Source organism: Ascaphus truei, chromosome 16, assembly GCF_040206685.1.
Source record: "Ascaphus truei isolate aAscTru1 chromosome 16, aAscTru1.hap1, whole genome shotgun sequence".
Lineage (NCBI taxonomy): Eukaryota > Metazoa > Chordata > Amphibia > Anura > Ascaphidae > Ascaphus > Ascaphus truei.
The window spans coordinates 37317960-37330646 of record NC_134498.1 but is presented as its reverse complement, the minus strand read 5'-3'; the positions used below and the strand labels follow the sequence as shown (position 1 = coordinate 37330646).

At 42.8% G+C, this 12687-nt stretch overlaps 1 protein-coding gene across 6 annotated transcripts in view; it reads right to left on the bottom strand.

Annotated features, from left to right (window-relative positions):
• ADGRG4 (adhesion G protein-coupled receptor G4) overlaps positions 1–11658 on the bottom strand; it is a 52356-nt gene extending 40698 nt beyond the window's left edge. Inside the window, exons 1-4 of one of the 6 annotated variants that reach the window (XM_075573219.1) lie at positions 11508–11658; positions 8508–8607; positions 6434–6786; positions 3334–3428 (exon numbers count right to left, since the gene is read on the bottom strand). In XM_075573219.1, the coding sequence (XP_075429334.1) occupies positions 3334–3412 (79 nt within the window). In that variant the 5' untranslated portion in view covers positions 3413–3428; positions 6434–6786; positions 8508–8607; positions 11508–11658. Of the gene's footprint in view, positions 1–1307; positions 1448–3333; positions 3429–6433; positions 6787–8507; positions 8608–11507 lie in introns of those variants that run through there. The other 5 variants (XM_075573217.1, XM_075573220.1, XM_075573218.1 and 2 more) reach the window with 5 other exon arrangements.
• Between the last annotated feature and the right edge of the window lie 1029 nt (positions 11659–12687).

Here is a 12687-nt window from a genome sequence, read left to right as displayed (position 1 = left end):
ATAGCTTTAGCTCGGAATAAAGGTGCAGATGGATTCTGATCACAGTGCTGACCTGGAGTTAGTTGGCAGGTATTGTAGGTATTTACCAAAGGTCAGTATACGCCTTTATCAGTATTCCTATACCAATCAGTCATTACTAACATACTTTAGTGAATAAATCTTACACAATGGAAATGATTGTGCGACCATATCTTATCTCTCACAGATAGAAAAGTATACACCAGGCCCACTTATTAACTGCTTCATGCCCGCCAAATGTACTTATTTAGCAGGTAAAGTATCTGTTTATATATGTCTTGTACCGATTACGTTCATCTGTGCCCTTTGTACCTACAGTATATCTGCCATTGGCTAATGAAGCTTCAGCTTAGTACTGCAGCTTAGTAAATGTGGGCTGTGGGGCTTTGGCTTTAAAATCACAATGAAGCTGCAGACCAAGCAATATCCTACATGTGCCTTTATTTTTTAAATAAATCAGTTCCGTACTATGAGAATATACTTGTAGCATTTTTTTTTTCATTAAAAAAACAACTCTGAATAACATTTTTAATGTATTATAAAGTAACAAGTGTAGCAGGGTAACCTCCATTGCCTCCTCCCTGGCAGTGGTTCCGTTGCGTGGGAGGGTTTAGTGAGCTGTGTCGGCCATGTTGTGGTTGGCACGGACACATACATATGGAGTACGAGTAAAGCGGCGGCCATCTTGAGGTTGGCGCTGCAAGGGGAGGAGGTCCTGTCGTTCAGGATATCCTCCGTGGACTGGGGACAGCGTGGCAGTCCTGGCGGAGAGGTAGTGTCCGGGGAGCTAGTCAAGCCTCCTGGATTAGGCCAGACCCGTTGCCTGTAGGCCCCAGGTACTTTCCCCTACACAGTAGCGGATGTTTTGTAGGGCCGGCCCATAGTAAGGGATTAGCCCCCTTAGTATACAGACGACTTGGCGGAGCCAACGGAAACACAGCAGAAGATTCCCCAGGCCAGCTGGAATCGGTTCCGCAGTACTACCGGACATAAGGTGAGAAGTGTTGGAGGCCCTGTGGAGGTTGTGTTGGAGGCCCTGCATCGTGGGACCACGTTTCCAGCCTGTCTACAAATCCCCTGGTTTGCCTGAGTAAGCCAGGAAGGTATCAACACATGCACCAACACCACACCGGGAGGGTAGCGCTGCCCTCACATATATCTGGGTGGAATTGTAGATATTGGGTTTCAGGTGCCCAGGGCACCCTCAGTACTTTGGGGGGACGTTCACTGTATTCTGTATATGCTATACTGTTGAGACTATGGGCCCATAGTAAATAGGTTGTACATACTTCTTGTGATTGTGGTTATTGGAGGTATACCAGGTACGTATACCCGCTCCCGTGAGGGTCTATCCCGCCAACGCAGGGATACTCATGGGTTGAGGCGCTGCACCAGCCAAGCCAGGCTCCCCAAGCGCGGGGGCTTAGGCCTCTTGTGAGAAGAGATAGCACCATAACACGCATATCTCCCTGAGGAGGAGGGAAGGGATGTTACACAAGCATTTTCTGTTTCTATAGCAACCATTTACAAAGTCACATCTCCTTCCTCTTCTGAAACAGGCTCTGGCACACCCCTTTTTAAGCCCTGCCCTCTCCCTTGTAGTGCACCAATTGTATCTAGTGACTGCCTGGTCACATGATCTTCCCTACAGAACTTTGCATCTTTGGTCCTCTTCTGCTGCGCTGACAGCCATTTAGTGAACCCCCGAGCCGAATCTTCGCCGATCGATAACAGGAGAACAGATCGATCGGCAACTTAGCTAATTACGTATCATTGTGTGGATTGTATTGATGCACATATTAAGGAGGGGGGGGGAGGCAGCTTGGACTGCTGCTTTAAATATGAAATTGTAGGATACATAATACAAAGTATCAAATTGGGGGGGGGGGGGTACGGTGGTGAAAGAATTATGCAGACTTGGATACTTGGTCACCAAAATTTATTATTCTCACAGTTATGGCTATTATGAATTGATTGGTTGAATCTGCTGACAAATGCATTGTACTTGGTCCTATTAGACAGATGATTAATTTCTTTATTCCTTTTATTTCTCTCTTTCTGAATAGAAAAAATAGTTACTCTATCAAGAGATTTATCTAAGGAATTACTTCTTAACCAGAACTTGATCATATTTATTTGTCATTCATTTGTTTTTGTTTTAGTAGAAGTGATTTGCTTCTCAAAGTTTATATGAAGAGAGATCTAGATAACTAGAAATAAACCCATATCTGTACTTTTCCAACCGTACATATTGTATATAGCCCCGCAATCGTGGGCGTTTGCTGTCAGTTGTGAATTGAAATGAATGTTGATGCATCGCCTCTTGTCGAATACCTTATGAATGCAATTAAAATTCAAACAGAATGATGTGCATTTCGTTATTTATAACCGGTGTTAGCAAGTATCAATTATTAGTGTGATATTATTCATAATAGCCATAACTGTGAGAATAATACATTTTGGTGACCTATAGTATACGTTTTTGGGGTTTCTTACATAGCAACTTCACTCTACGAACGGTCTTTTTAGGGTTGAACTTAGGGTTCAACACCCCGATTTTAACGCATATTTTTTAGTACATGCTATTTACCATCTGTACGCCGAGCACAGCCCATTACTGTGCGGCAAAACAAATTAAAAAAAATAGGCATTGTTGACGCTGTGGCGCAGATGGCGAAATTTCAGTTAGTACGTAAGAGCGCACAAGCAAAATGCGATTTCCCTGCCCTAATGTTGGGCGACTCTTACGCCATAATTAGGCCCGCTCTCCACTATATTAACCATTTCTCTGCCAGCGGGGTCTGCAATGTATTACTTTTACTTCAAGATTTATGTAATGTGTATGTGTATATGACACAGGAGGTGTATTCGGCTATCGCCGTCAGTGTGGGGGTCTCCCTACTATTACACGAGCCCACGCTAAAGCGCCAAGACACTACGGAGCAACCCGTATCAACCGCGGACTTCAGGAGTCGGGCGTGTGTTCTTTTTCTGAGTTGAAGATTCCGATCTCCATGTACCTGGGAGCAGACTGTCGTGATGGCCGCTTGATGAGGAGACCAGCTGTGTGCCGTTGTGGTAACATGTACCCAACATGTAATGCTTGATTGACTTGATTGGATGTACGTGCAATACTTACCCTCTTCACTATAGTTAATTTAATAGCAATTACTACACCATGAGAGTTGTGTCCTTTTTCTATGCTCTTACAGAGGATAGAAACCACTGGTGTGTCCATTTTTGACACTACAGATTTAATAACTACCACAGTTTAATTTGCCACATGGACATGTTTTTAATATGTTCCTTTCTTACCTGATAACACGAAGTCAGCAGTAAAGACCAGCACACACAGCACTCTCACAGGATATTGATAGGCTTCCTGCGTCTTCATCTTATTACCTGGGCTCCTGAAATTGACACAGACCGGAGTGGTTTAGTGCTGTCCTTATAGCGTATATTCTCACTCTGGTGTTTAACCTTCCTATCAACACCGGATATTGAAAGCAAGTGTATACACACACTATACATGAACAATGCAAACACTGTAATGGGCAAAGTAAGTCATTTGGAGTTTAAATAGTCACTGCTGTTTTACAAGAGATAACCGATATCTAGTCCACTCATTACAGTATATGGCATATGCACCATTATAATGTCATGTTCTGGGAAGATATATATATATATATATATATATATATATATATATATATATCTCAAAGGATATCAATACATATATATAATATTATAAATATATATATAATGTACTGATATGTAGTTCTTTGTTTTGCAGCAGTACTACCACCTCCTCTACTTCTATATACAGTAAGGCTGAGTTCCTGCTGGCGCTGAGCGCGCCGATGCTTGGAGAGGGCGCCAAGCATGAGTGCCGGGTGTCCTGCATGCATGCACGCGCGCGCGGGGGGAAGGCATTGCGGGTAGTTGAGCGCGGGGGAAAGTATAATTTTTTTGGTTTATCTAAGTGCCGAGCGTGTGTGCCCGAGCGCACAGCGTGATCGGGGACTTACATATATCTATATATGTAAGCAAGCGCCGCCCGCTCAGCGCTAGCGGGGACGCAGCCTAAGGCCTTGCCCCCGCTGCCTACTAGCGGACGCTGCGCGCACGAGAGCCCTCCCTGCAATGGCGCCGGGCCCGCTGCGAGGGGGGGGCCGCAGCGCTCGCGCGAGAGCTACTCCTGCTCTCAATAGAATTGAGAGCAGGACTCGCGTCGAGCGATTAGGCACGCCCCCGGCGGTTCAGCCAATGAGGGCGAACCTGCCGGGTGACGTCATGGCTGCGCCCCATCACTCCTCCGCCACGCCCCCCCGGTCTCTGCTCCTGCAGTGAGCTGCAGACCGGGGAATCGCCGGAATGCGCAGCCAAAAGCGCGGGCGCGCGTTACAGCGGAGAGACCGGGGCCTCAGCCTAAGTGACTGATAAAGGATTTTATTTTATTTACCACGGTTAAGAATTGCTCTGGCATTTTATCTTTATAGTAGTAAGGAGTTTTACTCGACTTTATTGTTACTGGTGCACAATATAAAACTACATCTCTGGGGGGCCGGGTGGGGGGCGGGGGGCGGAGGACATAGTCACAGAGCTGATTTATTTATTAAAAAAACACACGTAGGATATTGCTTCAACTGCAGCTTTAATATGCTAATTTGTTACATTTTCTAAAACCACTTCGCTTAATGTGGAGACGTTTCGCAAGGAATTGAATATGGGGGGGAAACCGCTAACAACGGCGCGCCTGCGTTTTGGATAGTTCTGCCCTTCTCTAAAAATGATAGATGGTAGCGTCAGTAAATTCCTAAGCAAGTTAATTTGCTTCAAGCGTCCTTTTCTCTTAAAGCAGCAAAACATGTGAAATCTTATATAGGATTTTTTTTGTTGTTTTTTTTAATAAATCAGTTCTGTAGTATTAGATATTAGTGATTTAAAAAAAATTCAACTCTTAATGCCATTTTTAATGAGCTTTAATATAATGAGCATCCTTTGACTTCTATAGCAGGTTTTAGCGCACCTACCCAGCAGTGCAAGATCTTTGTAACACTTTCCTGTTTGGGATAATTTGTTGCCAATGTTCCCAGCAGTTTAAACTGTAACACTGAAGAATGTTACCTTAGTAATCAGGATACATTGCAGCTGCTGAATTACACTAACTGAAGGATTCATTGAAACTGAAAGGCGGCTATTATGTTAGGCACGCAATCAGGATTTTTACACATTTATAACAGGAGCACCAAACAATTGCCAGCTTAGGTAAGAATGTAGAACGATACATTTTAACATGCTTTACATATCCAAATAAGAAAAAAGGGGGGGGGGGGGGGTGTTGTATTGCTGCTTTAATTCCTGAATAAAAACAGTGCTGCTAAAGGGTCTAATAATGTGGAGAAAAAAAACTTCTTCCCTGATTAAAAAGAGTTGCTAATGCTCACGAAAGGGGCTTTATAATATGCAATGATACATATAAAATGATAAGTATAAAAGAATCTGATTCAACAACACTATCCAGTGTTCTACAGCACGTCACACGTTCAATGCCCAAAGACTTCCGTAACACCAGACAAAATGATGATTTCGTATGTCATGCATCTTTTTCTATGTTATAGTATTCAACTATACCATAAAGTGGAGGTCATATAAGAATGTGACGTATCAAAATTACCCATCATAAAATGACTTCCAGTAATTCACCAGATGAAATGTCTCTGCCGCTTTATCACACCTATATTTGTATAACAAGAAAGTACTAAGGGATGCTACTCGGGTTCCTCAAGTATTTGTTGATGCCGACTCTCAGAATACAAGTTCTTGAGAAAAACGCTGAAAAGCTAAATATTCTTTTATTTCTTTTTAAATCAGGAAATTTTACAGAGCCCGTTTTTTTTTCTACGAAAGGAAATGACAGAAATGGAATACAATCTCCAGCAGCCTAACCGTACATGTCTCTGGAAGGCTGCAACAGAGAAATAAAGTTAGTAATTGCCGCAGACGTCACAAAAAAAGGTTTATTAAAATGTGGCACGGGCAAAGAAAAATGGATTGCCCTAAACTGGCATCCCACTCGTTGAATTGTTCTGTAATATTCATGCAAGTCAAATTGAAAGTTGTTCTTGCCACGACAAATTAAACCAAAAACCAATCTCAAAGAGCCAAGCTGAGATGATGCCCCTCAATTCTCCAAATAAATGATTTTGAGACATTTCATACATTTTTAGTGCAAAATTGACTCATACAACAAAAAAAATAACATAGGAAACACCCGTGCAGCTGAGAAAACACAGCAAGAAGCTGGACTTAATAAGATTGCTATTTATAAGAATGAATTGTTTAAAATGTGTGATGCCAACATTTGGTGCCAAACTAAATATGCAGGCTATCTTTGTATGAGCTAGAATCTTACCTACAGCCTTCCAGTAGAAATCTCAAGGAGACGATGATCCTTGGTTGTTCTTGAAAAGTACATGGACATTTAAAGACTTTTCCATTCACTTAGCCTGTGGTCAGTCTATGGTCTCCAGAAGAAACCCATCTAGCCTTGGCTCCTGCTCTCTGTACTACTGCAGATCATGGAGTGCCCTGTCATTCTCACATCATTGTTTCCTGATATACAGCCCTTTGTACGTCATTATATGTCCACAAAAGGAGAACTGGGCTGAGAACAAGAGCAAAGTTCTGTTATCCTCATATGTCAACTATGCGTAGATCAATGCCTTTTCTTTAGGTACAAGAGGCAGATGTGTCATTATTTGTTCTCTGGAGAGATAAAAAGTAGCGTTGGTTCAATATATTGTGTTTTTACTGCTGATGAATCCATAATTTTGTTTCTAGACATTTATCCATAAATAATGTTAAATCCATTGTTAATAAATGTGTTCAGTTGTGAGTTTGATAGAAATGTTTCGACCACACATTAACTAGGTTATGTTTCAACCACACATTAACTAGGTTATGTTTTGACCATACATTAACTAGGTTATGGTGGGTAAAAAAGTGACAAAAACTTCCACTGTACAGTTTACAGCAAATAAAAATACCATGTATAAGCACATTCACACGTCTCAGGCAGGTCTGCAACTCTGTTTTGCCCCATTATCTCTTAGCATACAGTGCTTCCACTGCAGCCAGGGATTCTGGGTAATGACATGCAAATGAGCACACAGTGTCACGTTTTGCCTCAAATCCATTTTAACATGGACCCCTATAAGCTTATACCTGCCGTATTACACAGCTTTTCAGCACAGCACAATATGCGCGTAGCCAGTAATTACTCACAGACAGCTGTTTTCGACCCTTTGGGTTTCATCTTCATCATAATTTATTGTTTACGTAAATACAGACCTCCACTTAAGGGGGCATTTCAATGTGTTAGAAGAGGTAGGGTAGGACCGCAATGTGTTAGAAGAGGTAGGATAGACCTGCTATGTGTTAGAAGAGGCAGGATAGGCCTGCAATGTGTTAGTAGAGGCAGGATAGGCCTGTAATGTGTTAAAGAGGCAGGATAGGTCTGCATTGTGTTAGAAGAGATAGGAGAGGCCAACAATGTGTTAGAAGAGGTAGGATAGGCTTGCAATGTGTTAGAAGAGGTAGGATAGGCTTGCAATGTGTTAGAAGATGTAGTATAGGTCTGCAATGTGTTAGGAGTGGTAAGTTAGGTCTGCAATGTGTTAGAAGAGCTAGGATAGGCCTGCAATGTGTTAGAAGTAGGATAGGCCTGCAATGTGTTAGAAGTAGGATAGGCCTGCAATGTGTTAGAAGAATTAGGATAGGCCTGCAATGTGTTAGAAGAGGTAGGATAGGCCTGCAATGTGTTAGAAGAGGTAGGATAGGCCTGCAATGTGTTAGAAGAGGTAGGATAGGCCTGCAATGTGTTAGAAGAGGTAGGATAGGCCTGCAATGTGTTAGAAGAGGTAGGATATGCCTGCAATGTGTTAGAAGAGGTAGGATAGACCTGCAATGTGTTAGAAGAGCTAGGATAGGCCTGCAATGTGTTCGAAGAGGTAGGATATGCCTGCAATGTGTTAGAAGAGGTAGGATATGCCTGCAATGTGTTAGAAAAGCTATGATAGGCCTGCAATGTGTTAGAAGAGGTAGGTTATGCCTGCAATGTGTTAGAAGAGGTAGGATATGCCTGCAATGTGTTAGAAGAGGTAGGATATGCCTGCAATGTGTTAGAAGAGGTAGGAGAGGCCTGCAATGTGTTAGAAGAGGTTGGAGAGGCCTGCAATGTGTTAGAAGAGGTAGGATAGGCCTGCAATGTGTTAGAAGAGGTAGGAGAGGCCTGCAATGTGTTAGAAGAGGCGCTGTCTCAAGGAGCTTACAATCTATAGGCAGGGTAAGTAGACATTGGGTATAAGGGATGAGAGGGCTGGGGAGTTTCAGAGGCAATAGAGCAGCTGTAACATTACTGAACGCCTTGGGGGCGACTCGAGTGTTACGTCCCAGAGATTCTTTGTGGAAATAGCAACACACAGTACCTAAATCAGACATGCAGGGGGAGAGGCTGGTGGACTCCAAGGGGGTCTTGTCCTCATGCTGTTATCCCGTTCCGCGCTGGCTTGGTGGACAGTGTGAGAACTGTTTTAAATAGACAGACAAATAGATCTAATTTGGATCATCTGACCTCTCGAATGAAGCAGAATTCACTTTGCTGGGCTAAACACAGAACCCCGAAGCAATGTTAACGAGGTACATTTATTTATTTATTTTCCCCCTAGCCATCATATAATACACATTGCATCTCGGAGGACCCGTCCCTGTAACTTCTACGTGGGGAATGGCGTGCTTAATTTCTGGAAGAATTCCTCGGATTACATTATAAAAAGAGAAAGATAGGACTCACTATTATAAATATTATTGTAGCTTGTAAGGTGAGGGTGGAAATTTATTTTCAAGAAGCAGCAACATCAACATCTTCTAGTTAAGTGGTCAAGCAAGGGGCTCATTAGTGTTAATTAAAGTATATTAGCGTCAGTCGACAGAGATAAATCAGAAGTGGCAGTCCTTCTTGTTTTTAACCTGCTAATAGTGCTATTCCCGTGTGCATTCTGTTGGTGACACAATATGTTGGTGTTGGGGGTTTCCAACCATTCCTTATTAGTAGGGTGGTGACATTGTCTTCTTCAAGGGCGGCTTTATACAGAAGTAATCGTGTGGATACGAAGGCCAGTAAACGTACAGTATCCATTTAACTCCTTTGTTGGCAGGAAGTTATATAAAGGTAGTACTGCACTATAACATGTAAAGGAAGAGCTGAGAGTGGGTGGTTTCAGCTCAGACGGATGTGAATTAGGGGTAGCAAAGTCCAGTCCTCAAGGGCCACACATAGGTCAGGCTATCAGGGTATCTCTGCTTCAGCACTGGTGGCTCAATCAGTTGCTCAGTCTTTGACTGAGCCACCTGTACTGAAGCAGGGATATCCTGAAAAGCTGACCTGTTGGGGGGTCTTGGAGACTGAGTTGGGTACCCCCTGATCTAAAGCAATATCATGGAGATGGGGTTTCTCACTCTCTCTGCATCTATTTCTCCCCTATTCTCCCCTATTCCAGACACGAAAGCCCTACTGACTATTTCCTGTGGTCTTTGCGCTCCCCCAGCTTACTGTCAGTGTAGGAATGAATGTGTCCTTCAGCAACAGGGCATTGCCCAAGAGCTGCCATTTCCTCTCCACTCTCATTCTGCTTATTAAATCCAAGACACGGATTCCTTTTATCTACTGTGATCCACCTCTGTGACTCATGGCAACAGCTAAATAAATGTCTCCCCTAATCTTGCAGTGGGCATCCCAGTGAGTGGACATGCCAGTTACAAACTGGCAAGTTGTCCCGGGAAATCCATCATCAAAGCATGACAGCCTCCCAAATATTAATCTCTTTTAAAAAAAAAGAAGAGCCCTCATACATAAGGGAGAGGCGGCATGACTAAAGGACTGGCCTCCCCTTTTTCCCCTCGATGTGGTGGACACAACTCACCCTCCCCCCTTCCCCTTTGAGGTCATCATTCGCTGGGATGGGAGTATTGGGTAAACATGGTGGCTAGTTGGAAGAAAGGGGGGTGGGAGGGAAATGGAGGGGTTATGGGGAGGAAGTGGCCAAGGAGCTCAGTCATGCGATAACAGGCTAAAGAGAACCCCCCCCCCGGCCATCCCTCCCTATGGAATGTAAATTGGGACGTGAAAGAGGGGGGGGGGGAAGTTCGAAGGTTACAAGGTCAAGGAGGCGCACATGTCTAATACTACATATTACATTAAGGATGTACCATGGTGGTATTCAAGATCTCCTGTTTTACTTGCTTAAAGTTATTATTGCTTTACCTATTTTACACTTGTGTTTTGATCTACCCCAAACCATATGTGACACATGTAAAAAGACAATGAAATAATCTGCTTGCAATGAACCACATATTAATAAGATCTCCTGTGGCTGTGAAACATTTTAAAGTGTAACATTGAAAGTGTCTGGAGTTAATTTTGGAGATGAAATTGGAGGTGAAGATTTTAGGAAGATCCGGACACTGTACAACAACAACAACTCTGCAGCGGTGAGAACTTGACTTTCTAAAAGCTTTGATTCTTTGTTCTCTTCCTATCCTCCAATACATGGGAAGTCTCTCCTTCTGCATCTCACTACGCCCTCCCTATTGCTTTGTCTGTTTACTGTTTCCTCACTCCTTTGTGAACGTCTCTGTTCTCTACAACTTCCCCACTCCCCACTGCACCATTATTTATACACTTCTCTCCCAAAAACTTCTTTACCCCTCAATAAAAAACACCCACACAAATCCTCTATTCACACCCTCTATCTACTCATTCCTGCTGCTGGGGATCTCCCCTATGTCTGAACTAAGACATACACACCTGATCTTACCCATGCCTCCCTGCCATCTCTTCCCCTGTAAATGGTGTTAACCTTCTGAATGAATACTGACTAACCTTAAAACTCACCCCACAAGTTAAGCATCCCAGCAGCCTGCACCCATGGGTACTGTCCCACAGTCACTCCTACCACCCATTGTGGCCAAGCACTGCCATCTACAGCACTTGTTCCCTCACCTGCTCTCTCTGTAAATTTCCCCTCAAACCTCTTAGATTGTAAGCTCTTTGGGCAGGGATTTCCTTTCCTATTGTCTGATTTTGCTGCACTTCATGTATTTTAATTCCCTGTACTGTATTCTTTGTGAAGCGCTGAGTACATTTTTGGCGCTATATAAATAAAGACATACAATACAATACAATCTCCTATGTAACCTACAATTTCTAATGTCTGATGTGGACGTCTCGAGTCTATTCTCTATTGTCCAGTCATAAAAGTCCATGCAGACAAGACCTAATTGAATGACAGGAATTTAAATCTGCATTGAGTTACATTACAGTGCACAGCATGAGCACGTGTCATTGGCTTTAAACCATTCGTATATTTAAAAATACAAAGAGGGGAAATAAATTAGACAGAAATAACGTATATCTAAGCTATACTTACGTATTTCTTCATCTTCCAGCTCTCAACACATCCTGAAAAACGCATCAATACACAGATCCTGTAATGTAATAGAGATCCTTGTGACATTAATACGTGTGCAAGCCCAACTGTTGGATAATGCAGAAACTTCAGCATAGTTATTGACCTACGATCTCTGTCGCTCAAAGTGTTTGTCGAGCGTAGGTTTATTGGTTATACATAACATATTATGCCATAAAATACAAGGCATGCACCCGTGCTGTGTTAGAAAAAGGGGGGGAAGTTTAAGGGCAATAAGGTACAAAGTTAAGTTACATTTGTTTCTATTACAAAGCTCTTAGAAATGCTACATGGGTCATAGCCTTAAAAACAATAGTTATATTTCTCCTCTGAGAGTAAAAGATGAGAGTTTTTCCATCTGGAAAATGTTGTGGCGTTGTGCAGTGAAGGTTGAGGCCACTCTCCGGCTGGAAAAATAATGTGAATAAGGACATACTCTGTCTTAGCAAGCCCAGAACCCAAACCCACTACACACACACACACACACACACACACACATATATATATATATCATCACGTTTTAAGTTATGGTGGGTGAAAAAGGCAACAAGAAACCTCCACCGTACTGTATTGCATATAGTAAATAAAAAGATCACTTGTGAGCACATTCACATGTCTTTGGCAGGTCTGCAACCCTGCCTTTCACCATTATCCCCAGCATACAGTGCTTCCACTGCAGCAAGGGATTCTGGGAAGTGACATGCAAATGAGCAGACAATGTGTCACCTTTTGTCTGAAAAGCCATTGTAACATGGAGCTCATATAACTAATGCTCGCTGTTAACACAGCTTTAAAAGCACAGCATGGGAATCAGATGCAAAGCCAGAGAAACCATTCACAGACATGTTTCAACCTTAATGGGTGTCATCATTGTGAAGTTGGTTGGCAGTACAACTCTGATGAAATAGACACACTAACCTGAGGAAGGTCCCAGAGAGGACCGAAACGTTGGTTTCTGTACTTTGGGCGATAAAGATCACATTTCGATATTCAACTTTACAGTGCTGTGTCTATTTCAGTCTAGTGGAGTACTTATCTAGAGAGAGAGAGAGAGTGGGAGAACAAAGCAGTAGACACACCAAAACAATTATTGGTCTAAACTGGCAAGTGCACGCATCATAGAAATCCTATACCTTACCAT